The sequence below is a fragment of the Aethalodelphis obliquidens genome, unplaced genomic scaffold, assembly GCF_003676395.1.
Source record: "Aethalodelphis obliquidens isolate GAN/ISIS:26980383/991018 unplaced genomic scaffold, ASM367639v1 scaffold86, whole genome shotgun sequence".
NCBI classification, from domain to species: domain Eukaryota; kingdom Metazoa; phylum Chordata; class Mammalia; order Artiodactyla; family Delphinidae; genus Aethalodelphis; species Aethalodelphis obliquidens.
In genome coordinates, this window is record NW_020838030.1 from 4,387,945 (window position 1) to 4,414,941 (window position 26,997).

The 26,997-nt window shown below is 50.6% G+C and overlaps 1 protein-coding gene across 13 annotated transcripts in view; it reads left to right on the forward strand.

Annotated features, from left to right (window-relative positions):
- The window catches only part of ATP2B2 (ATPase plasma membrane Ca2+ transporting 2), a 158,967-nt gene that overhangs the window by 64,711 nt on the left and 67,259 nt on the right, over positions 1 to 26,997 (forward strand). For 11 of the 13 annotated variants that reach the window (XM_027093841.1, XM_027093839.1, XM_027093837.1 and 8 more), the window contains 3 exons: positions 16,067 to 16,264; positions 23,106 to 23,363; positions 24,455 to 24,580. In XM_027093841.1, the coding sequence (XP_026949642.1) occupies positions 16,067 to 16,264; positions 23,106 to 23,363; positions 24,455 to 24,580 (582 nt within the window). The remainder of the gene's footprint in view (positions 1 to 16,066; positions 16,265 to 23,105; positions 23,364 to 24,454; positions 24,581 to 26,997) is intronic. The other 2 variants (XM_027093848.1, XM_027093849.1) reach the window with 2 other exon arrangements.

Sequence of the window (26,997 nt, forward strand, 5' to 3'; positions counted from 1 at the left end):
TCTTGAAGTCCTGGGAGATCTAATTATCCAGACAAGGGGAAAGTGTTGAGTGAGTGAACGCTGGGGTTTGGAATAATCCGTTTTCTGACTGCTGCAGTTAATGTGAGGCCAGCCTGCAAAACTGTCCCTGTGATGTTCTGACAATGGGCTTCCGGGACAGCTGGCTGTTTGATCTGGAACTGCCAGCTTTTCTGTCTCCCCCGAAGGTTTCCTAAATTGTCCTAACAATTACCATCTCAGGGAGCCAGCCATGTTTCTGGCCTCGGCACAGTAACAAAGAAAGTGCAGCCACGATGTGGGAGGCTGACGGAGACCAGCCTTGGGGCTGCAGTGAGTCCCAGCCCCGAGGTTTCATTCTGAGCACTGGAGGATGGTGGGGATTGGGGAACGTGCCTTTTACGTATGGCATCTCTTTTCAATATTGTTACCATTTTAGAGATGAGGAAACTGAGGTACCGTGTGCCAAGGTCATTTGCCAACAGGTTGCAGAGGTGACATCCGAACCCAGGCCCACCTGGCCCAAGCCCCCACTCTTCAGTGTGTTCTAGACGCCCTCAGATCTTAGATGGTTTTTTCCTATCTGCGGGTATTTCAATTTCAGAGCCTCTTGGGACACATCCTACCAGCTCTGTCCTGAAGTTTTGTCCCTGAAAAGTGCCAGGGATGATGATTTCATGCTAGCATGTTTCTCAATTCATGTATATTTTTACCTTCTGCTGTAAATATCTAAGAAAGAATTGCCTCCAGTCGATGCTGGACCAAGTAGTATGGAGTTGGAAGGTGTCAGCAGAAAAACCTAGAGTGGAACAAAAGGCTAGAAGTTCCCAAGCACCTATTAAGCTCCAGGCATCAGAAAGCTCTTTCATTTGTTCATTCATTCATTCATTCATTCAGTAGATGTTTCTTGAACACTTACTATGTGCTAGACATAGTTCTAGGCCCTGGGGATAGATGCAGCAGCGAATGAACCCAAAAATGTTGCTGGCCTTGTGGGGCTTGTGTTTGAGTGTGGGTGGCAAGAAAAAAAGCCAAGTAAATGGAAAAATAATTGAGATCATGCATTGTAATAAGGGCTCTGGAGGAAATAAGCAAGGGCCTGGGGAGTAATAACAGAGGGATAGTCTGAGATCCTGGGATCAGGAGGCAGAGAGGACCTGGAGAACGAAAGGAAGGCTGCCCTGTGGAGTGAGGGCAAGTGTGGACAGAGGCTTGGAGTGGGGGCCTGAGGGCAAGCCAGCGAGGGCCAGACAACCACAGGAGCTGCAGGAAGGCTGTGGGGTTTCGTCTCAAGTGGGGCAGCTGCCGGAGAGCTGAGAACAGGAGAGGGACATGATAATGTTATCTCGTTCTTTCTTGCCAGGCCCTACAAAGCAGGTACCCAATCCACACTCCAGAGGGTGAGGAGAGACCAAGGCACTGAACGGCCATGGCTTAGCCAGTGAGGAGGTGGTGACAGGGCCACTTTTTAAACCCAGACCTGGGTGAGGGTCTCTGCATCGCCCAGCCAGCCAGGGGTCAGCATGGCCAGAAACCCAGCTCTGGTCTCCTAGCACAGTGCCCTGTCCCCAGAGGTCTTGCTGCTTTGTTCTGTTCCTTTTGGTTTTGTTGCTGGGCCACGGGCTGAACAGAACTCAATGGAGTGTGATTTCAGGGTTCATCGGAAACATTTTGTTTCCCTGTATAATTACAAGCCGAGGCCGAGATGTGTGTTGCTGGTTGCTAGGCAACCAGGTGTGACCCAGTGAGTGGTGGGGGCGATGATTCTTCCCAGACAGCAGTGGCAGGTCCGCCCACCCTCCCCTCTCCGTAACCCCTCAAGATCCAGACCCTCGCAGCCAGGCAGGAGAACCCCAGGGACTCATGATGAGGGGGACAAAATGCAAAGTAAGTGCTAACAGGAGAGGGTGACAATTCCAAATCAACATGAAATGAGTTCAGGCCCACAGGAAAAATAGAGAAGGACCTGTGGAGGGAAGGCCCTTTATGACCATAATAGTGGCCCACACTTTTACCTTGTGCCGAATACTGTTCTAAGTACATTAACAAACATTAACTCGTTGTATCTTCACAGCAAGCCTGTGAGGCAGTTACTATCAAAATCCCCATTTTAAAGATGGGAAAACTGAAGCACCTGGGGGTTAACATGCCCATCCTGTAAGTGGCAGAGGCAGGCAGTCCAGCCCCAAGCCCAGTACCAAAGCAAATGGGTCGATGGCCTGTCTGAGAGATGAGATTGGGGGTCAGAGAAATAGAACACATGAGAGATTTACTCAAAAACTGAAGTTGAATCAGTTCAGCTCGTGTTGCGGCCCTACTGTGTGCTGGATAGTTTGCGTTATACAGAAATGAGGTAAAGATCTGGAGCTGGTGGAAAGGGAGTGATGGCAAATAGACCCAAGCAGGCCATCGGAATATTTACCAGGGTGTGGTGGGGACTATGAGAGAAGAGAAAGATGCTGGGAGAGGGTGGCGTTGAGGCAGACCCCAGAGGAAAGGAGACAGGCCCAGGCCTGGAAAAGGAACCAAAGGTAGAAGGAGAGGCATTTCAGGTGGCACTTTATCACCTGGAATTAGAATGAATTTTTAAGGTGTCTGTCTCCACCCCAGACTGTGAGCTCCTCAAAGCAGGAGTAACATGGGCGTTAAGGGAACTAATAACCTGGGCGGGGTTGTGAATTTCACATACCTTGGACTGGACTTATCTACCACAGGAAAACAGGACTGCATCAGCACCTGCAGGATTTGAAGCTGCAGGGGAAGTATTTATTTTTGTGTCCTTAGGAGACAATACATATCTGACATTTTGGATGCAGCGATCATGGAATGTTTATTTAATAAATATGTGAATAAAGAAGAAAGGGGAATAAGAGAATGAATAATCCCACTACTGGGTATATACCCTGAGAAAACCATAATTCAGAAAGAGTCATGTACCACAATGTTCATTGCAGCTCTATTTACAATAGCCAGGACATGGAAGCAACCTACGTGTCCATCGACAGACGAATGGATAAAGAAGATGTGGCACATATATAACGAGTCATGAAATATTACTCAGCCATAAAAAGAAACGAAATTGAGTTATTTGTCGTGAGGTGGATGGACCTAGAGTCAGTCATACAGAGTGAAGTTAAGTCAAAAAGAGAAAAACAAATGCCGTATGCTAACACATATTTATTGAATCTAAAAAAGAAAAAAAAGTGGTTCTGAAGAACCTAGGGGCAGGACAGGAATAAAGACACAGATGTAGAGAATGGACTTGAGGACACAGGGAGGCGGGAGAGTAAGCTGGGATGAAGTGAGAGAGTGGCATGGACATATATACACTACCAAATGTAAAATAGATAGCTAGTGGGAAGCAGCCACATAGCACAGGGAGATCAGCTCAGTGCTTTGTGACCACCTAGAGGGATGGGATAAGGAGGGTGGGAGGGAGACGCAAGAGGGAGGGGATGTGGAGATATATGTATACGTATAGCTGATTCACTTTGTTATACAGCAGAAACTAACACACCATTGTAAAGCAATTATACTCCAATAAAGATGTTTAAAAAAAAGTGAATGAATGAATGAGAGAGAGAGATTAGTCTTAACTGTTCAACAGGGGATGTTAGACACTACTTGTTGAACATTTAGAGCCATTGCGACTTCCAGAGTGGGGAAATAAATGTCTAATGGACACTTAAGGGGAATCAGAGCAGCATTCACTGTGGGTCAGAGGTTGGTGGTTCTGGGAGGGAGACCCACCAAGGAGCCATTGCAGACAGGGCCAAATGAGAGACGCTAGGATCCCGAACTCAGATGGTGACCTCAAGAGTGAACAAGAAAGGTCAAACCCAAGAAATCCCAGGGAGGCTGGTCCGTATGGTCTGAAGGAGGGATAGATTTGAAGGAAACGAAGAGCCTGGTCTTAGACCTCCCGAATTGGAGATGTAAATAAAACAACCAGGTGGGGCTACCTTGTGGGCCCCTCAATATCTTGGCCCAGGGATTGAAAGAGAAAGAGGACAGGATGAGAGATACCATGAATACCTGAAACACAGGCCCCCACATCCTGAACCCACACCTATGGCAGACATCACTAATCAATCCCCATTCTCAGACTCCTCAAATTCAACTCCAGGTAACCTCTGCTAATCAATCACAGTTGACTTGCAAGATGAAACTTATTTGTGGCCCCTGTCCTAGGGGTGGCAAGGGGAGCCTTCAGATTGGACCACTCTCTGAAAGCCAGAATAGAAGAAGAAAGGGGCTGATGAAGGAGCAGAGGTGGGAACCGGGAGGCCTCGAAGTTAAGGTTGGGTGTAAACCACCTGAGGTCCAGGTCAGAACCACGTATCTTCCGTGGGTAAGAAAGACTTTAAAGGCTTACAGAGTTTAAACACTTAAACTCTTTTTTTTTTTAACATCCTTATTGGAGTATAATTGCTTTACAATGGTGTGTTAGTTTCTGCTGTATAACAAAGTGAATCAGCTATACGTATACGTATATCCCCATATCTCTTCCCTCTTGTGTCTCCCTCCCACCCTCCCTATCCCACCCCTCTAGGTGGACACAAAGCACCGAGCTGATCTCCCTGTGCTCTGCGGCTGCTTCCCACTAACTAGCTATTTTACATTTGGTACTGTATATATGTCCATGCCACTCTCTCACTTCGTCCCAGCTTACCCTTCCCCCTCCCTCAGGTCCATTCTCTACGTCTGCATCTTTATTCCTGTCCTGCCCCTAGGTTCGTCAGAACTTTTTTTTTTTTTTAGTTTCCATATATATGTGTTAGCATACAGTATTTGTTTTTCTCTTTCTGACTTACTTCACTCTGTATGACAGTCTTTAGGTCCATCCACCTCACTACAGATAACTCAATTTCGTTTCTTTTTATGGCTGAGTAATATTCCATTGTATATATGGGCCACATCTTCTTTATCCATTCATCTGTTGATGGACACTTAGATTGCTTACATATCCTGGCTACTGTAAATAGAGCTGCAGTGAACACTGTGGTACCTGACTCTTTGAATTATGGTTTTCTCAGGGTATACGCCCAGGGGTGGGATTGCTGGGGCGTGTGGTAGTTCTGTCTTTATAGACACTTAAACTCTTTAAGAGTTTATTTTTTAAGGAACCCTTTTTTAAGCAAAATCACCCAGCTATTATTATTCATTCATTCCAATTAGTGAAAAAGAATCCATTCTTATGAAGAATAATATTCTGAGGGTACAGTCTGATAACTTTCCTGAGAAGCCTAACTCTTCTCAAGTGACTTCAGTTTTATCGTTCGGTGAAGACTTTAGGAGTGTGCTTTTCTCCTACTGTGGGCTCTGTGGCCTGCCAGCCATTCATGCCACGCCTGTTTCATGAGCGCTTACTATGTGCTGGGCTCTATTCGAAGTAACAGGACAGTCTCCACCATGGAGCTTACAGCCTGGCAAACTAGGGCAAGAGCTGGCCTCAGAGCCATCTATGGCTTCACCGGTGACTGGCCCCGGCGACCCTTCCTCCTTCACAGCCAGCTTAACAGCTAGAAAAAAGAGAGAGTGTTCTGTCACCTTCCAGTTATCAAGAAAGCATCACAGTCGACCTGCCAGCATCCCTGCCCCCAACCTGGCAGGAGCAGGGGCATGGCTGGTCAGCAGAGTAACTGTCTCTCCACCCCCCAGAGGAGGGTGGACTCACCTCCCAGCAGGACCAGCACCACAGGGCTGGCCGGGGACCTGTGGGCCCTCAAGCCTCACAAGAACCAGGTTCCTAAAAGCAGGCACACAAAACTTCTCTAGCGCTCAGAGTTAGCAAAACTACAGAAACAGCTTGCTAAAGGAAGCGCACGCTCCCAGAGCACACACCTCTAAATAAAACACTTCAGAGAGAATGTGGCAGGTTTCTAGAGAGAGACGTCACTGGGTTTTGCCACTAATCAGGAGATGGATGTGGTGATGACCATGTCTGCTCCAGTTGGAGTCCCTGAGTGTGTTTTCCCGGCGGTCACCGTGCTCTTGGTATTAGCGTGAGCCTGGGTCAATGAAGCATCTTTATCAAGCCCAATGCTGCACCCACCACCATGCCAGGCCCTTGAGTGAGGGGACGGGAAGTACCCTGCCCTGAAATGAAAGCGGTGCTGACCCTTCTCTGTTGCACGGGCAGCGGCAGAGGTGGCCTTTGTCAAGTTACTGGAGAGACACACAAAACACTTAAACCACAAAAGAACGCCCAGCAGTGTGCAGCGAAGCATCAGCAACAGTGATAGATTCCTGGCGCAAATGCTCAGCTGGTCCCAAAAGAGCCTGTGTCACAGAGCACAGCCTACATCGTAGAACAGCAGGGGAATGGGGTCTTGGCATCTCGAGACCTGGGTTCTAGTCCCGGTTACGCTGCTAATGGCTTCATGCGCTCGGACAAGTCACTTCACCTCCCCAAGCCTCAGTTTCCTCCTCCATGGAGTGTCCAAAGGCTATTGGCTTCTGTAGTTGAAGCCCTTTAACCTGTATATTTAGGGAATAATTCTCAATGCACACACTATACTAAGCACTCTATGCCAGGCATTGCCTCACATAACCCTCTCATCAGCCCTCTGAGGTCTGCAGGATCTCCCCTTTTTATAGCCCAAGAGGCCCAGAGAAGGTGAGTGACTTGTCGCAGGTCACACAGCTGTGGAAAGTGGTACAGCCGGAGCCATGGTTAGTTGTTGGAGGCTGTGACCACACAGTTCTAAGCCCAGAGGACCCAAATTAGGTGCATATCTCACCTGCCCCCGGAAGATTATGAGGCCATGTATGGCAACAGCACTACACAGTTAGGCCCCCAGGTGGGTGTAGCAAAGCCAGGGAGGGTGGGAAGTGACATTTCTGCTCACCAGTGTGTGACTGGTGCGTGGTGGGATGCTGGTGCAGGGAGGTGCACAGTCACAGTTTACTGAGTGAGTAAATGAATGAACGAACAAACGAATGAGGCCGCACACAGACTAGTTCAGAACAGGACTCAAGCCAGCTTCCCTGGGTTCAGTTCTAGCTCTGTCACTTCCTAGTTGTGTGTAAAATGGGGTGATAATAGTATCTCCTGCAAAGAGCCACTTGGAGGATTAAGTGAGTTTGTATATGTAAACGCAGTTAGCACAGAACCTGGCACGGAGTAAACACTAAGTGTTGCCTGTGATGATGGTGAGAACAAGGGATTTAACCAGAGGGTTGTGTATCTATGTTGTGATTGAGCATTAGAGCTATTGGCCCAAGTGTTTTCACAGCCAGTGATTCCCCCTCCCTTCTTCTCCCCCTTTCTTGCTCCCTCCCCCTCTCTCTCCCCTCCCTCTGTTTTTCCTCCACAAGCACACAGTGAGTGTTTCCTGTGTGCCAGCCATAACCAAGGACACAAAATGAAATGACACAGGTCTTGCCTTTCAGGAGCTCAAAATTAAGTAATCCCAGGAGTCAGTTAAAACACCACTTAATACAGCCATAAAAAGAAACGAGATTGAGTTATCTGTAGTGAGGTGGATGGACACAGAGTCTGTCATACAGAGCGAAGTAAGTCAGAAAGAGAAAAACAAATACCATATGCTAACACATATATATGGAATCTAAAAAAAAAAAAAAAAGGTTCTGAAGAACCTAGGGTCAGGACAGGAATAAAGACGCAGACATAGAGTGTGGACTTGGGGACACGGGGAGGGGAAGGGGTGGGCTGGACGGGGTGAGACAGTGGCATGGACTTATAAATACTGCCAAGTGTGAAATGGATAGCTAGTAGGAAGCAGCCGCATAGCACGGGAGATCCGCTCGGTGCTTTGTGACCACCTAGAGGGGTGGGATAGGGAGGGTGGGAGGGAGACGCAAGAGGGAGAGGATATGGGGATATATGTATACGTATATCTGATTCACAGTGTTAGACAGCAGAGGCTGGCACACCATGGTAAAGCAATCATACTCCAATAAAGATGTGAAAAAGACAAACAAAAAATAAATAATAAAATACAGAGTACAAAATGTTCAGCCTTAAGGGTACAAATAGCATGGTTTCAGAGAAGGGATAAATTACAATAAAAATATAGAACTGTCCAAAAAAATACCACTTAATAACTTCCGTGGGGGCTGAGCAGTGTAGAGGGGCCACTAGATCAGAGCGGGACCAGTCAGGGTGGCTTCCTGAGGAAGGCAGTGACCCATCTCAGGAGGCGGCGGGCCAGCAGAGCAGCGAGGCAGGCAAACGGCCAGGCGGAGAGAGCGCAGGCGCACTGGAGCTAGAGCAAGAGGAGATAAGAGGTTTTCCACCAAAGTGACATCATCGGTGGGACGCCCTGTGCCCGGTGTGCCTCCGCACAGGGCAGGCTCGCGCCCTCCCCCGGTTGGCAGCACCTCCGCTGAGTGCGGGGACACCGGCTGACCCAGCAGCCTTAGAAGGCCCCTCGGTTAACGGTTTTATGAATGGATGATACGGTTACAAGACAAGTGTGCAGGAGGATCTCGGAATTTTTGAGCAAGCGGAGCCCTCACAGGGCTAATCCCAGCCCCTCAGTTGAGAGGAAGCAGAGGCCCAGCGAGGTCACACGGCCAGAGGTGGGAGGGAAATCAAGGTGGGACGCCGGATCCCCGGCTTTCTCACGTGCTCACTCCCCGCCGGCCTGTCTTTGTTTGGGTTCCCCAAAAGCGGTGTGAGTCGAGGATGGGGTGCAGGTGGTGTGTTTGGGAATCATCTCAGGAGGGAGAGAGCAAGGAGAGGAAAGCAGGGAAGAGAGAAATGCCGATGGGAGGTGAGCTGGTCACTGCTGCGGGCAGTGGGGGCTCAGCCCCGCTGGACCTTTGCAGGGAGTGTGTGGGATGCATTTCAGAATTGTCCCTCTAAGGGTGCAAGCCTGGGGCATCTGATTCCCGGCTCCTGCTGGGTGTGGTCTGGGTAACTGCCGGCACTTCTGGGCCCCCTGCTTGGGGACACCCAGTGAACACCCAGCTACAGGAAGAGCCCTGAAGCAGAAGACAAATTCGGGGGGCACATGGGGGTACGGCTGTTGTGCTCCAGAGCTGCCCACCGCGGCTGCAGCTTGGAGTCACAGAGGACCAAGGGGCTCTGGCCCTGGACACAAAAACAAATGTCACAGCTCCTTAGCAGATAATAATAGTACCAGTAATGATTTCCATTCATCAGAGTATTTCCCTGCACCAAGTGTGATGCTGCGTGTATTATGTGCGTCCCCCGAGGAAGTAGGTACCAATTATCCCCCTCGCACAGATGAGGAAACCAAGGTCCATAACTGTTGATGTAAATAACTTGGTTAAGGCCATATAGCTAGAAAGTGACAAAGCCAGAATTCAAACTCAGGTCTACCTGATTCCACAGACCTCCTTAAGCCTCCAGCCATGTAGCCTTTCAGGTGCTCAGAACCTGCCAGGTGACCCAAGTGCAAGGGGCATGTCAGGGTTCAAGTCTCTGAAACATTCCCCTTCAAAGGAGGGAGAGTGCAGCTGTGGATGGCCCAGAGTGCAGATCCCTGAACTCTCAAGAATTCGCCTTGGGGAGAGTCACTTTCTCCCCTCTCTGTGCCTCAGTTTCCTCATCTGTAAAATGGGGCTATTCCTGATGCCTTTCCAGCCTCCCTCATGAGGATCAGCCCGGCTGGAAGAGCTTGCAATGGTTACATACGGTGAAGAGACCCAGGTTCATGTTCTGGGGGTCATGATACAGTGGTTCAGACATAGACTCTAGATTCAGACAGATTTGGAGTTGCCCTCCAGAGGAGAGGTTTCTTGACATCCCCATGCCTCAGTGTCCCCATCTGTAAGATGGGGATAACAAAATGCTGTCACAGGGAAAACATGAGTATCATCACTGTTTTGAGGTTTAGGTATGCGAACTCAGGTTGGTCCCTAAACCTCTGTGAACCACAGTTTCCTCATCTGCAACGTGGACCTCTTAGTATACCCTCTGCAGAGTCGAGAGGCCCAAACAAGATCAGGGATGAGGGCCCATTTCCTAAAATTTTTTCAAGGGAGTTACTCTCTGCTTTCTGGGGTCTTCATGGGTAAAAACTGTCACACCACCATCCTTCTCCCTTGCTCCCGTCTCTCCCATCCCCCCCAGAATTCTTTCATCCTGAGAGAGACTCTATTTCTAAGAGATGCCTCCTGGTCCTCTATAAAGCTGCCTTTTTGAAGAGTAGGAGAAACTACTGTCACAGAAATGAAGGCCTCTCCTTTCCTGATGTTTATGTCAGATACTGGATCTCACCAACAGTTTCCCCCAGTAACTTCAGGTACCTCCCTAAGTGTGAGGGATACCACAGGGTGAGGCTGAGGCTGGACATGTGTGTTTCCCCAACAAGTCCTTTTGTGGAGATCTGGTTGGAGGCTTCTCCATCCCTCTCATCAGCAAGAAGGACAGAGGAGACCACCGCCTTGGACACAGGAGGAGACTCTGAGTATCTCCCCTGCCCCCCAGCCCCGGCCTCAGCCTGAAAATACCTCAGAGCAGACATTGCTTTGGAGTTAAGTATTGCACCCTCCTCACCTCCTTTCTTCCTATGCACCTGTTTATTGAACAGCTAGTGTGTATCAGACCAAGACAGATGCAGTCCCTGCCCTCATGGTGCTTAATAGTCAGCAGGAGAGTCCAACATTAAGAAAAAAAAATTACATTATTAATTATTAAAATTAAAATGAAAGGGATTTTCAGTGAGGTATGAGAGCATTCAAAAAGGGGTCCAACCTGGGCAGGGAGAGAGACAGGTTCAGCTGAGTTAGATGCAAATGAGGGGAAGAGGATTCCAGGCAGAGGGAACAGCACATGCAAAGGCTCTGAGGCAGGAGGGCACTGTGTTGAAGCCATACTACTGAGGCTGGTGGCACTGGAGTATAGTGGTGGGGAGGGGATGATAAGACTTCAGAAGAAAGCAGGGACCACACTGTACAGGGCCTTCCAGATCTGGGCAAGGAGAATGGATTTTCTCTGTGCAGTGAAGCCCCTGGAGCATTTCCAGCAAGGATCTGACATTCACACAGTGCACTTTATGCTTTTAAACCATCCCTCTGACCACTAGGTGGAGAATGGATTGAGGGTAGCAGTAGGGAGATGGCTACGACTAATATGCAGGTAGTGAAGGGGAGTGGTGGGATCTGAGTTAAGTATTTCTTTGGGCGGAGGTACACACAGGTACTAAGTGTTGAAGCCAAGATTTTAACCCAGAAATATTTGTCTCCAAGTTCATGTCTAAAGGTTACATGGAAAAAAACATGTATTTTCTTACAGTACCTATTGATTTCCCCCTTTAAATTAAACTTTGAATCATTCAAATAAAACATGAATACATTCTCCTGGTTAAAATCAAAATATTTCAGTCAAAGCTAGAGTCCCAACCACTGCAACCAATCAGAGTGCCCTTTTCCTCCCCAGAGGTTCCACTGTCATGGGTTTGGAGCAGATCCTTACAGACATTTTGCTACATATTTACATATATATGTACCCACAGAAAATATAAATTATGGTTTTCCTGAGTTTTCTGTTTTACATAAGTGGAATCAAACTATACACATTGCTCTGCAACTTGATTTTTTCACTGTTTGTACTATGTTAGTACATATAAATGGATTGCATTTTTAAAAATTGTTACATAGTATTTTATGGACTGGATGCACCACAGTTGATTTAGCCCACTCACTTTCCAAAGACAGAAATGCATTTTTCTATAAATGTTGTAGCTTTTGAAGGGCTTATGGGGGTTTTTTTCTTTCAAAATATAAGGCTTTTATTTATGCTAATGGAGGAACCTACACCACAGCGACAACAGAAATATTTAGCAACACCCAGCCTGGTGACTAAATTTTCCCATTTTCTTCAGGTGCTTGGCATCCCTGGGAGCTAGCTCTTGTCTGTTGCCAAGTCTCTGTTTATAGCCAAAGGCTGTCTCGAGAACAAGGAGAACAGTGGAGTTGTTAGCTTTTAGGTCCTGGGCCCTAAAATAGGCATCCTGGCACGATGTAGAAATAGTACAGCTGTGGAGCCTCAGAGACCTGGGTTCAAATCCCAGCTTTAGCTGTGTGACCCTGAGCAAGTCACCTTACCTCTCTGAGCCTCAATTTTTCCATCCATGAAATGGAGTTTAGAATTGCCATCTTATAGAATGGCCAGGAGAAGTGAATGCAAGCCACATGTAAAGCGATGATCACCTAAGAGCACGTATGTGTGCATTTAGTGCCCCGCTGTCTGCAGCCCCAACATAGTGGAGGGAATGGGGTGGCGGGGGCGGGGGGGGGGGTGTAGGTCTTGCATCTCTAAAGGGTCACTCAGGGTCCCAGAACAGTGAAAAGACGAATACTCTGCCCCTGCTGGCAATGCCGTATGGGGGTGGCATATGAGTTCAAAGGGATTTTCTGCCCAGATTCTGGGCACCTACTGTGTGCCAGGCATTTCCCATATTGCACGGCCTTTCACCTTCTCCCCAGCAGGCAGAGCAGAGGGTTGTCCCTCTGCCCCAGTTTGCAGGTGAGGCAACTGAGGTTCTGAGAGAAGGGGTGCCACTTGCCCAAAGTCTCAGTTAGTGGCAGGTTGAGACTGGAATTTGGTCCCTCTGTTTCTGAAAGCTGTCCTGAGGCTGCAGGCAGCTGCTCTGCAGAGCGCCCCCTCCTGGAAAGATAGGGAAGCTCCTCTCATGATGACGTCTCAGATGTCTGCATTCAACCATCAAGAACCCTTTGCAGGAGGAGAGAAAAATGGCTTTTCTGGCCTCCCTTTTTCCAAGGAGATGAGATAAAGGCTACTCAGAGGTCACCTCAGGACAGTCTGAATCAAATCTCTTAAATGAGGTTGACAGAGAGAGTATGAAATGTCCATACTTTTGTGTGTGCAATAAGGCTTAGTTTTTTAAAGCTCACTCACTTCTCATTTGAGCAAGATGAGAAGCCCCTCCCTTGGTGAAAAGGGCCTGGGCCAGGAGTCAGGAGTCCAGCCCCAGCTCTGCAGCTGAATCACTGTATCTGGGCCAAGTCATTTCCCCATTTCTGGGCCTCAGTTTTCCTGCCTGTCAAATGGGAGAGTGAGACTGGCTGACCACAGGACTTGTCCTACTCCAACAATGGGAGAACCGTGGGGGAGGGGATGGGGGGTTGCTTTAGGGGTAGGGTTGCTAGATTTAACAACGTGAAGTACAGGATATCCAGTGAAATTTGAATTGAGGTAAAAAATAATTTTTATTAGTATGTCCCCAGTATTATAGGGGACATAACTTATACTAAAAAATTATTTGCTGTTTATCTGAAATTCAGATTTAACTGGTCATCCTGTATTTTATCGGGCAGCCCTATTCAGGGCCTTCACCTCCACTGGACCGCCTCCCCCCCCCCCCCCCCCGCCACCGCCCGTTTCTTTGATACAGATAATTTACGTCTTCACAGCTTCTAGATGAAGTCCTGGCCACCCACCTTCCAACCAGGTCCTCACCACCCACTGCCACCCTCCTGCCAGTGCCCACTTGCCTGCCTACATAGACATTCTAGAGCCATGGGCTGACAGGTTTCATGGGTCTAGGAATTCCTACAGCGGAGATAGGGGTGGAAACTCAGCCAGACTAGGGGACTTAAATCAGTGGAGACATTTATGTCCATGTGTGTCACGACGGCTAGAGGGACACAGTGTCTGGCTGCTCACAAGCAGCTGGTCCCACTCTGTGCCACATCCACACGTGTGCACATAAACTAGCGGTGCTGCATCCACGTGTTATCGAGAAAACTGTCTTTGGATATAAGGTATCAGAGCTACCAGTCCCCGGCCTTCCGCCAAGCCCATCCTTCATGTCACGTGTGGGGAAACTGAGGTCCAGAGGGAAGTGGCTGGTCTGCGGTCACCATGGCCTTCCCCTGTGCCTGTCCTCAGCTTGACCGCCCTCCTCCCCACCTTACTGGGGGGAAGTCTTCCTGCAGTCTTCTTCCTCCAGGAGGTCGTGATTAATTACTCCACCTCCTAAGACTGGACAATAATAACCCGATATCCTCACCTGGTGCCTGGCATAGCACTAGGCACCTTACACGGACAGCCTGCCAAAGCCTCGTCCTGCCCCCGTGAGGTAGGCCCCGCCGTTGCCCACATTTTACAGAAGGGGAAACTGAGGCACAAAGTCACTCCAAGTTGGGATTTGAGCCCATGACGTCTGACTCCAAGCCCCACCCGAGTTCTTGGTGCTTGGTCTCAAACTAGCCACCTACGGGCTAAATCCAGGTTATGGATATGTTGTGTTTGGCCCTGGAATGTTTTTAATGGGGAAATTTTACGTCAAATTCCAGGTGTCCAGCTTGTCTTAGAAGACCAGAGAGTCTACCACACTGGGCCCACAGTCCCCCACAGGAGATGAGAAATATCCCCTTTAGAAGGGCTGAGATTCTTCACTTTGCCCCAGTCCCCATCACTCCCTGTTGCCTCCCACCCACCTACTTCACTCATTCACAAAACCTGCCCGACCCCACAGCTATTCTCATTTGCAGCTCCTGCCCTGTGCTCTGACTCAGGACCCAGGATCTCAATGTTAGGCCTGTGAGCAACCGGATGACAGAACCTCTAAACCATGGCTAGACCCCCTGACCTGGAGGACGCCCATATTTTCTACTGGTCACACTACTGGTAGACTCCAGAACATTTGAATCACAGACACTCAGGAGATTCAAAGACTCATCTGTCCTTGAATCAATCAGGAGGAGCCCAGGAGGTGGGCTGGTCCCACTGTCACCAAACTTCTTAGTGAAACCTTCATTTACTCCAAACCTTATGAGGAGCCCCAAAATGTGAACAGACCCCAGCAAGATCACTTCAGGGCCTGTAGACCTTGAAATCCCTGGGCTCCTCAGGGTCCGTACATTCTATTGAGCTCTCCTGTTTTCATGATGGGGAAACTGAGGCTCAGAGAAAGGAACTGGCTGACCAAAGGCATAGCTAACTGCTGTAACAGGCCACCGTTGACTGTGCCTAGCCCCTTCCTCAGAGGCCCACCACCCTCTCAAATTCTCCCTTCTTCCCCTCATCAAAACCCACTCCCAGGAAAAAGCCTGAAGCTCGTTCACACTATGGTGTCCAGAACCAACGATGGCCTCCCCTCCCAGGGAGTCTAAAGGAGTTGGAGCTTTTAGGTAAAGGGAAGCATTTCAGACATTGTCTGTGGGTAGAACTGGGCAAAGGAAGGAAGACAAGGACCTCCCTGCAGTCCCTGAATCATACTACATCGTGCCTGCCTGCTCTGGGTATGGAGCTCCCAGGTGCCACCACAGCACAAGAGGCTGGGGGCAACATTTCCATGTGCTTCGAACAGGGCTGGCCTGGGTTCTCAGGTCCCAGGAGCGGCGTCAAGGCCACCTCTGGGTCTCATGAAGGCCTCGGTCTCTTCCTCTATGAAATGGGCATAACTCAGCTCGGGCTCCTCCCTCCCGTGCACAGGCAGGACAGCGGATCTCCAGTGCTTACCTGCACTGAGAGGCAAGGCAGGTGTGGGGTTTCTTTGGGAACGAGCCGCCCCCGGCTCTCCCAGGAGGTCTCGCCAGCCCGGCTCTCGGCGGCGGTAGGTGGGTGTCTCACGGTCGGCATCAGCACCTAGAAACCCAGACAGGAGGCGGCATGGCCACGTCCTGTACCCCTGAGCCATAGGCTGCGGGACTCCCAGGACCGCTGAGCTCCTGCATCCCGGAGTGTGGGGCTTTCCCCTTCTCGGGACACTCCCCAGCCTTCACACCGGCCGGGCCTGCAGCAGCGAGAGAAGCACGGGTTGAATGAATAACTGGATGAATGAGCGAATGAACGACAGACTATTGGAGTTCTAGAAGCTGCGATGTGATAGCTTATCTATGATAGTAGATATTAGACCACGAGGCCCCACAACTGTAACAGCAGAATGTTCCAGTCCTCCAACCCCAGCACGCTAGTGTCTCTGTTCAGGAGACCCTCTGGGCCAAAGCGAACACTGGGCGCCAGGCTCCTGGTGGGTGCCTGCCAGCCCCCTGCCTCATTTTTGCCTCTCTCCCCTTCTCTCCTCCCTCCACCGTGTGGATGATTCCCGGAACGTGTGTGTGTCTCCTGGGCCCCCAGGCCAACCTCTCTGCGCTCTGTCCGCAGGTTTGCCGGGTACCGCTCCAGACCTGGAAAAGAGAAAGCAGATTTTTGGGCAAAACTTTATACCTCCAAAGAAGCCAAAAACCTTCCTGCAGCTCGTTTGGGAGGCACTGCAAGACGTGACGCTCATCATCCTGGAGATCGCGGCCATCATCTCCCTGGGGCTATCCTTCTACCACCCGCCTGGTGAAAACAACGAAGGTAAGACAGGGCCTGGGACCCCTGCTGCCCACCCGGCAACACGCGTGCCTGGCCACACAGGAGGGCACTAGGAGCTCGCGGCCGTGGCTCCCTCCAGGTGAGGAAACCAAAGCCCAAGGGGCAGGGCCTCACCCACAGCTAGTGGGTGGCTGAGCCCGACCCCAGGCTGAGAGTGTCCGGCCCCCATTCTCCCATGTGTGAAATGCAGGGGTTGCACCAACAACGGTCATGTTAGAGTGAGTGTTTATTGAGCACTTACAGGGTGCCGAGCTCTGGGCTGAGATGCTGTCCTAACAACCCCATGAGGTAGGGTCCATGATTATGCCCATCTTAAAGATGAGGAAACCAAGGCACAGAGAAGTGAGTTAACTGGCTCGAGGTCACCCAGCGAAGAAATAGTCCCCAGGTTTTGCACCGGGGCTTGTTAAAAACACCACTGCCCAGACCACTCCCTGAGAGACTCTGGTTGTGTTGGATGGAGCCCAAGGGTGGGTGACCCCGAACTCCTGTCCAGGCTGCTCTCTAAGAGCTCCCCACTCTCACAGCTGGAGACACAGCCCCCGAATCGCTCACCCGGGGCCCACATCCACGCTCTGATCTGACAGGGCATCAGCCCTGTGCTCAGGTGCCCTGCTCCCTGGGTGCTCCAGCTTCTGAGCAACCCTGTGTCAGCTCCAACGCTGGGTTTCTCCTCAGAACCCCGAAATTGCTGGCTCCTCAAGGCCTGCAACTACGAAAAAATCCATGATGACGTCCGAGCTCTGTGCACCTGATATTCCACAACAGGGACCACAGACTTCAGCCCACGGCCGACTCTGGCTCACCTCCTGTTTTTACATGGCCCGTGAGCTAAGATTGGTGTTTACATTTTTAAGCGGCTGGAAGAAAATCAAAATAATACTATTTCGCGGCACGTGACTATTGTATGAAAATTCATGTCATCGTCTAAAAATGCAATTTCGTTGGGACACCCCCATTTCTTTTCCATGCTGTCTGTGGCTGACTTCCCACCACGACGGCAGGGTTGAATGACTGTGACAAAGACAGCAAGGCCCACAAAGACTGAAGTATTCACTTCCAGGCCTTTTATAGAGAAAGTTCGCCAACCTCTGTCCTAGAAGATCAGGAAGGGAAATTTTGCTCCAAGAAAGCCATTCTCCCTGTCCCCGGCCAGCCACCGCTCTCTGAGTGTGGAAGGAGAATAAAGTGGATGAAGACTCAGTTTCTGAAGTGAGCCCGTTCTCCCGGGTTAGAATCCTGTCTCCATCACTGCCCGGCTGTGTGCCCTTAAGCAAGTCACTTTCCTTCTCTGAGTCTCAGTTTCCTCATCTGCAAAACAGGGCGACAGACCTCACCTCGAAGGGTTATTACAGGGAGGTGGTGAAGGGCCGTGTGGACAGCGTGGCACACACAGAGGGCACCTGGAGGTGCTGGACCTGCAGCCGCTGCGGGGAGACCGCCCCGGGTCTCCTTCCCTGCGTCCCCGTCGGGGATCCCACACTGTGTGACCTGCGGGAGAAGGACTCCCAGTCCCGGTCCTAGCTTGGTTCAGTGTCACGTACACCCTTGTGGGCCTGACGCGGAACATGCTTTCCCACGTGACGAGTCTCAGCCTTGAGAGGGCATCCCGAAACCTGTCCTGGGTTCTGAATGGGGACATTGTTTTGTGGGTGGAGGAGACAGTGTGCCGCTCACCCAGGGAGGGTTCTGGGGCAAACCCACTTTCTCAAAGTCAGGACTTAGAAGTCCTAATGGAAAACCTCATAAATAAATGAGGAGTTTCGGGTTAACATATACACACTACTATATATAAAATAGATAACCAGCAAGGACCTACTGTATAGCACAGGGAACTCTACTGAATATTTTGTAATAACCTATAAGGGAAAAGAATCTGAAAAAGAATGTGTGTGTGTGTGTGTGTGTGTGTGTGTATGTGTATACACACATGCATGTATAACTGAATCACTGTGCTCTACACCTGAAACTAACACGACACTGTAAGTCAATTATACTTCAATTTTTAAAAAAGAAAGGAAAAGAAAACCTCAACCTCCATTCATCCTTCATTCCAGAAACTGAGCACCCCCCAAGGGCTAGGGCTTCACCAGCTCCAATGACAGCTTTCCTTTATGATGACAAAGTCTTTTAAACCTGTATCACTCTACACATATATACATAGATAGATCGGCAGACAGATATATATGCACACACATACCATGAGATATGTGGGATCACATATTTTTGTTGTTAGCTTTTTATAATCTGATTTGGCGTTAGTAGAAAAGTATAAACACTTTTCTTTGTTATTCATTATAATTAGACATTTCCTCATCAATGTGCTGTGTAAGTAGATAATCCTACTAGCGTCACTGCTTCAGGCAAGCAAATAAAAAGTGAAAAGCATGTAAGAAATCACCCTTATGGGCCTCCTTTCCCCAAATGAGAAAGTGGTCTCTGAGGTTCCTTGAACAGCTGTCACCCCACCCCCTCCCAGGCCAGAGTTTTCTGAGAAACTGGATAGCCAAGTCTGTCTGGCCAACTACCTCAGTTTTATACCTCGTATTACTGGCTGATTTCTTTTCTCTGCATGCCCTCTTTCCAAAGAGGGTTTAAAGCAGATAAATGTGCTACCACGATTGAGGTATAAATTTGACTTTGAACTTCCTGGCAGCCAAAGCAGAAAGTGAATTAGGATGATTCGCATAGCTCAAGTAATCAACAAGGAGGAAAGCTAGTCCTTTAGGAAGACAGCGTGTCCCCTGACAACGAATTCTGGGATGAACTTTCACGTAGGATATTATGAGAGATGCATAATGGGCAGCATTCTCTGCAGAAGTTTTCCAGAAAATATAGAAGATGGCTCACGGCTACTTGCATGAGCCTTGAACAAAGCTAAGGGTGCAACACAAAGCGTAATAAGAAGGGAATTCCTACTATTTTTAGAGCCACCACTGGTTGGAAGCTTTTAGGGTAACAGCTCATTTGATCCTCACTTGACCCTCACAACAACCCCGTGGGCAGGTGCTATTATCACCCAGGAAACCAAGGCCCTGAGATGGTAAATGACTTGGGAGGAGCTCAGACTTTGGGAAGCGGCAGAACCGTGACTCAGACCAAGGCGTTCCAGCTCCCGAGCCCATGCTCCTATCCCTCAGCTACGTTTCCTCAGAAAGTGACCAGGTTGAGTCAGTGGAGAAGTGACCTCATGTGACCCAATTTAATGCAAGATTAGAACTCAGCAGGCAGATGATAGAGGGGGTGCAGTGGGAACATGGATCAGGCTCCCAGGCTGTACCAGGAGGAGCCTTCCCCCAGCCCTGCACACAGATGGCTGTGATCACCTCCATCTTAGAGAGGTGGGAGCCAAGGCCCAGAGAGGGGAAGGACTTGCCTAAGGTCACACAGCTTTTAGACAGTAGGGCTGGATTTTAAACCCAAGGCTTCTGGTTCTTTCTACTGCCCTCCCTTCCTGCAGCTGAGACAGTAGCTCAGGCCACACTCAGTTGATGAGCGCAGATGCACACACTCTAGTCCCACAGAATGAAGTTCCTGCACTTCGGGACTGTGCTACCTCCTCCCCAGCACCCAGGCCCTGGCCTGAGCTCTGAGCTCTGGACCTTCCGTGTTGCCTGGACCACCCCCTGCCATGTCAGACTCAGGCTGCATCAGTTATGTATAAAACGACGCTGGTGATGAACTAACAGGCTCTAGGCTGCCTTGCCCTTCCCTGTTGGCTTTCTTGGCTCAGAGACCTCCAGACACTTGTCAGAGGTCACACAACACTTTTGTGGCAGGGCTGGGATAGGCATACCCCATGTTTCCCACTCCCTGCCTGTGACAGCTCCCCTAGTGCCAGAGTGCCAGCAGAGCGACCGGCACATAGTAGGTGCTTGGAAAATGTTTGTGGCTTGACCCGTTTTGAGAGCCCTTATTCGATGCCAGGCCCTGGTAACCACCTAGACAGTAGTTTCCCCATTTTACTGATGAACAACTAGAGGGAAGCCCAGAGAGGCCAAGTGGATTCCCCAAGGTCACACAGACAGTATGTGGCCACACCCTAGAAAACCCCGCGTCCAGGGAGGGCAGCTGCAGGTTTCCCAGACGCTGTGGTCACGATCTCCAGATCCTGTCCCTGCCCCAGTCCAAGGGAGCCCCAGAGGAGACCTCAGCAGGGCCCACCCATGCCCCTCTTTCTTCCCCTTTCTCATCTCTTACCCTTAATTGCACCAGAGCAGCAGGAGTTGTTTTCAGGGTTTGGCGGCTCCCAATAGCTTAAGCAGTCTGCATCCCTACTTTCTTGCCATCCCAGGGCACCATGTAGTCATCAGATAGTTCTCAAAAAGCTAATGGAATTTTTGCTGGCCAAGTGAGTGCCCTCAAAGGCCCAGAGGGCTCCTTGGTATTGAATCAGCAAGGGCAGCAGACGGGGCTTGGAGACAAGGTAACAGGTAACAGGTCTCAGCTACCATGCCCTTGGTTCTCAGAAGTCAGTCCAAAGAGAGAAGCTCATGAAAAGGAGAGGACCAATGTCTGCCGTGTACTCACCACATGCCAGGCCCTTACTAAGCCCTGGGCTCACAAAGTCCCTGGGGTCATCCCACTTTATAGCTGTCCAAACCGAGACTCAGAGAGGCCAAGTCACTTACCCAAGATCACACAGCAGAGCCTGGATTTGAAGCCATGTCTTTCCAGTTCCAGGGCCCAAAGGCTTTTCATTGTCCTGGACTGTCTCTGAGTGTCCTGAACATTTCAGTAACTAAAGCGGGGGGCCATTGATGAAGCACAGGACAGGGACAAAACAGCCCTCCCACTTACAGAGCATGTGGCAGGGGCAGGGGATAACAAAGGTCCCAGAAGGAGAAGCACTGGGCTCTGTATCTTGAATCACTCCCCCAAGTCCAAGAGAATGCATCTCCGTGTACTGGGTTTCTCTTTAGCAAGGTTCACCTGTGTTTCCCAGTTTGGGGGATTTCACTGGGGTTGTTCACTAGTAGAGGGGCACCTTAGTTCCCCTCCTCCCATCTTCACGTGGTTCTGAGGTCCAACTGGATCCCCTCTGCCACGTGGGGGCCCGAGGCCCCATTCAGGCTGCCTGCGTGATGATGTCACGTGCTGGACAAGAAGCCACCCTCACACTGAGCGTTTACTGTGTGCCTGCTGCGTCAGGTGCTTTACGTACAGCCTCTCCCCAGACTTCACCACCACCTAGGAGGGAGCACCTGTCATTACCCCAGTTTTGCAGATGAGAAAACCAGGGCACAGCGGTTAAGCAGCTAGCTCCGGGCACACAGCTGGGATTTGAGCTCACAGCTATAGCCCGAGGTCAGTTACCATCGCCATGATAACGATTATCATCACCACCAAAGGCTGGTTCAGTTCAACAGTTTAAAATTATTAGAAAAGTCTGAAATTCCCAAAGAAAAGAAAAGTGGCTTTGAGAACCCCACACAGTGGTATCGTTGTTTATGAGCCGATGAGGAGTGGCTGGTTCAGCCAGAGATGTGGAATTTTCTAGTGACCCACACCGCCGGCCTGCAGTGACTCTGTATCATCTCGAGCACGGGCCCACCAGCTGAGCCTTGACCCTTCCAGGAGCTGAGAGCCAGAAAACATTCCCTGGTACCACCTGGCCTTCTGGTCATGTTGCTTTCGACCCCTCGTTTCCCAGAGAGTCATGCTGGGGACTCTTGAAACCGCTGTTCTCTATTCCTTGGGACTGAATTAGACTTCCAGACAGTCGACCATGGGTCTTTGGCGACATTTTCTACTTTCCCAGTGAGGCCAGCGTGTGGCAGAGAGGGCCGCTGGGCTCAGGGGTAGTGGGCAGGCCAGGTCCAGTGTTAGATTCCAGGCCTGGATTCAGACTCCAGATCTGCTGTGTGATCCTGGCTGAGTTGCTGTCCCTCTCTGAACTGCTTCCCTCCTCTCAGCCAGCTTGAGGATTAAAGTGAATGCCTGGCACACAGCAGGCCTTGCGAATGGCCCAGTGGGGCCCAGCCTCGGTGGAAGGGGCCCGCTCTGAGTTTTCTAGGAGTGGATCGTCAGATGCTGTCCATGGAGAGACACTTCTCCACCCCCCGACGCCTGCCCATTGGAAGGAAGGGCCTAGGCCAGTCCTGGTGTGGCACTCATCTCTCTGGGCCTCAGTTTCCACATGTGTCCATGGGGGTAATACCTCTGACTTTCCAGATCCTTCTGGGGATGCAGGAGACGGGATGTGCGGAGGGGCTTGGAAAGGCGCTAGGGCTCAGCACTGCGTGGGCAGGACCTGCCTTCAAGTCCGAGGCCTTGGCATCAGATGTGTCTGGTGTCTTCTTTTTCTTTGTCACATGGTGGGTCTGGCAGGCCTTAAGCAATGTGGGGCCCAGACCTGGAAGTTCAATGGTGCAAGGGTGTGGGGTGGAGGGTCACTGTGGATCAGACAAGTGGCTCGGAGTGTCGGTGTCCTCACTGTGCAGTCGGGGCTCAAATCCAACAAGGGCTGAGTAAGAACTCCTGGTGCTAAGCACAGGCTGGAGCTTCTGCCTTCCTCCCCTTGAGTCTGGAATGTGGTCTCAGTGACTCCCATTTTGCAGATAAGGACACCAAAGCTTAGGGAAGGCTTACCCAGGACCATAGAGCGGCAGCAGCAGGATTCAGACCAGCTTGTTGGAGGGCAGGTCCAGCACTATGGCTCCCGCCGCAGCCTAGAAACCTGCCTCACAGTTGCTGGAAGAAGGGAAGGAAAGGACATCAGCAAAACTGCATTTTAGACCCTAAAGCACTTGCACTATTGATTGCTGTGAGGCCCCTTCTGCCTGGCTGACCCACCCCACCTGCTTCCTTCTGCTGTCTGCAGGATGTGCAACGGCCCAGGCGGGGGCAGAAGATGAAGGGGAGGCGGAGGCGGGCTGGATCGAGGGGGCCGCCATCCTCCTCTCGGTCATCTGCGTGGTCCTGGTCACGGCCTTCAATGACTGGAGCAAAGAGAAACAGTTCCGGGGCCTGCAGAGCCGCATTGAACAGGAGCAGAAGTTCACCGTGGTCCGGGCTGGCCAGGTGGTCCAGATCCCTGTGGCTGAGATCGTGGTTGGGGATATCGCCCAGGTCAAATATGGTAAGTGACCCAACCACAGAGCCACATGCTGGAGCTGGCATCTGGGCACAGGTGGGACCCAGAGAGGCTGGTCCAGGGCAGGGGGTGGATTCCTGAAGGCTGAGCCCAAGCCAAGTTGTCTTCTGAGCTCCTTGGAGAGGTGGAAGGCTCCTTTCTGGAGGTAAGATTCCAGAATCTTAAATCAGAAATGGCATTTAAATTTAAATGGCAAAATACATGGCAAATACATAGATTCCAGAATCTTAAATCAGAAATGGCATTTAAATCAGAAATGGCAAATACATGGCACACGTACCACAACTCTCCAGACTTCTACCCTTAGCAGACATTCCTAATCAATCTCAGCTCAAAGCCTTGATACATCCTCAGACGCCTTCTCAGTATAACACTCCAAGGACCACTAACACTCAGAATGGGTTGATGAGGTGAAATCCATTTCCCACCTCTGATTTGGCTGTTAATGGATGGTTGTTGGGCTAGAGAAGGTGTTACAGGGAGTGGACATGGATGAGTGAACATTCTAGGCCTGTGATACTGCCATGGAGAACGTGAGCAGGCTGGTGCCAAAGGGGATTTAGATGAGATATGTCCTAGGTAAGTGGAGGCCAAAGATGGGGGAAAGATTGGCAGGCCTCTCCTCACTCAGCCCTAGGGGGCTTGGTTTCCTCTGATAACATGCCTGTCTTGGGGGGGCTCTTCAGCCTAGTCAAGAGAGATTAATCCCTTCCAAAAGAATTTCCCCAAAACATAGTTGAGACCAGAGAAGATTGAATCATTGAGAAAACTGGGCCCCAAGTCCATGCCATGCCAAGAGAAGCACTTTATAAACTGAAGGATATGCCCACCCAAGCGAGGATTATAGCGGGACCTAACCTCAGCCCCCCAGGCCTCATGCCCTTCACCCTGGCCCCAGGCTTCAGCTGTCTGTGGTCCTTTGATGGGCGCCATCTTGGCTCCTGCATCCTGGGAACTCTAGGCAGCCAGTTCCCAAGGGCGAACCTTCCTTGCAACCACACCTTGAAGAGAATACTCCAGCCTCTCCAGCCACCTGAGACCCTGCTGACTGACCCCCTCACCCTTCTTCCTACCAGGCGACCTCCTCCCTGCAGATGGCCTCTTCATCCAGGGCAATGACCTCAAGATCGATGAAAGCTCCCTGACAGGGGAGTCTGACCAGGTGCGCAAGTCTGTGGACAAGGACCCCATGCTGCTGTCAGGTGAGCTGTGGCCCACGGTGGGCTCACTCCCATTGCCGGTTCCTGCCCCCATGCCCAGGGGGCATCCATGTCCCCTTTATGAGGCGGGAGGGTCTCAGAGACTTTGGTCCTTGTCTCCAGATCTCTGGCCAACTCGGCCCCAAACGAGAACTCCCTCCCTTTTCCCCTGCAGTCATACATTGAGCCTACTGTGCACTGAGCAGCACTGCAGGCCCTGGGGCGAGCACAGTGAATAAAACTGACAACGAATCCCCGCCCCCATGAAACTTACCTTCTAGGAAGTTGATTTTCTGAAAAGTCGAACATGGAAGCCTGTTCTCGTTAGAGATGAGAAAGAATCAGTCTGCCTACTTTAGATGAAAGAATCTGCCTACTTTAGATGCGTGCTGTGTGCCGGGCATTGGGCTGGAGGCTGGGGACGCAGCAGTGTACAAGGCAGATGAGGCCCCAGCCTTGAGGAGCTTGTAGTATAGTGTGGAGAGACAGACAGTGTTAAAATTCCAGAGGGTAATACATATATGATGAAAAAAAAGCAGGGCGATGGAGTGCAGGTGGTGGGGGAGGTCGGGGTGGCCACGTGTGAGCTGAGGTGTGAATGATGGAAAGGAGCTGGTCTTGCAACTTTCCAGGGAAAGAGTATAGCAGGGAGCAGGAGTAGCAAGTGCAAAGGCCCTGAGGCAGGACCGGGAGCAAGAGGGAGACCTTGTGCACCATGGTCAGGAGTTTATAAATTTTCTGCATACGATGAGGATTCTCTGGAATCAGCAGTAAGCTGATCATGTTTACATTTTTAAGATCTCAGTCTGGCTGCTTCAGGGGGCAAGAGAGGAGGGGAGACCCTGCAGAGGTGAGGCACCAGACAAGTGAAATACCCGCCCTCCAAGCAGGGACACCAAAAAGGCTTTATTGTCCAGCAGCGCTCAGCAAACATCCTCTGAGCAGTTGCTCTGGGCCAGGCCCTGGGCCCTCCCTTCCATGATGACACAGACTCATCCCCTGGCCTTGGAAGCCCCCAGCTTGAGTACGCTGGGGGAAGCAGACCAGCAAACAGCTGATTCCACAGTAGAGGAGTGAGGAAGGTGTGAGAAAACCGACAGAACAGAACTATCCAGAGAGGTGGAATTGAGCTGGGTTTTAAGGGGTGAGTAGGAGCCCACCAAGCAGAGTTGTGGAGAAAGGGCCCTCCTAGCAGAGGCGCAGCGGGATTTCCTAGAAATACAGAGGAGGAGAGCAGCATGTCTGCAGGGTACGACGGTAAAAAGGAGTGAGAATTGGGTCTGGGGCATTTATTATCAAGAACTATCCAACCAACATTTATTAAGCACCTACTGTGTGCCCGTGGTTAATGAGACAAACAAGGTCCCTGCCCTCCTGGAGCTTAGAATCTAGTAAAAGAGACAAACAAGGAAGGAACAAACAAGGAGATATTTAACATAATTTCAGATAGTGATAAGTCAGGTGAAGACATTACACCATTATAGTGAGATAGAGACCCTGAGGAAGGGGACGGGAATCTTAGTTGATCAGGGAAAAGCCTGTCTGAAGAGGTTGCATTTGAGCTAAAACCAGAACAATGAGAAGAAAGAGCATTCTAGGCAGAAGGATAGCGAGTGCAAAGGCCCGGGGCGGGGTCTGACCAAGTGATCATGGAAAGCCTCAAATGCCCTCTTGGAACTTAGAGCCACATGAGAGCTCAGTAAATGGTCATTGCCCTGTGGCCCTGGTTCTGACCTCTGGGCTTAAGTGGTTGTCAGACAGGCGAGCATCCTTGGGAGAAGTGGCCGGGTGGGTCACGGGGATCGGTGGAAGTCGAGGGGAGGAGCTAGGCCTGAGTGGATGAGTGATGAAGGTTCCAGACAGTTTGGAGGAAGGAGAGGAGGGATGGTTCCCTGACAGGAGACTGGGGAGAGAAAATGTTCAGGGTCACTGACCTGAAGCATGAGCAACCAGCCACAGAGGTGGGCACAGGTGCAAAGACGTTGGAAAAGAGCAGCAGGGCAGAGTTGGATGGGAAGTCGGCTGGCCAGCTAGAGTGGAATCAACCACTCTAGTCTCGACCTTCCATCTGGCTGGAAGCCCAGGCAAATGGAGTAGACCCTGGGCCTCTGGATGTCAGGAAACAGGAGCCAAGGTCTCCCGTGGTGTCTTTGTGGGCAAGATGGAGAAGACTGTGCTGAGGCCAGGGGATTTCGGTCAGTTTGTGCTGACTCTTGAACTGCTGGCAATCTGGTGAAAGGTTTCTAGCGGCCTTCCCTGGAGCTCTGTCCTGTTGCGGTATGGAATGTATGCCCATCAAGTTCACAGAGACCACAAGTCCAGGAAGGCTGACAAAGAGAAAGCAAGGGTCAGTACCCACAAAGATGGCCAGAGTGCAGGGTGAACTAGACTCAAGAAAATGAAACTTGACCGTGAGCCGC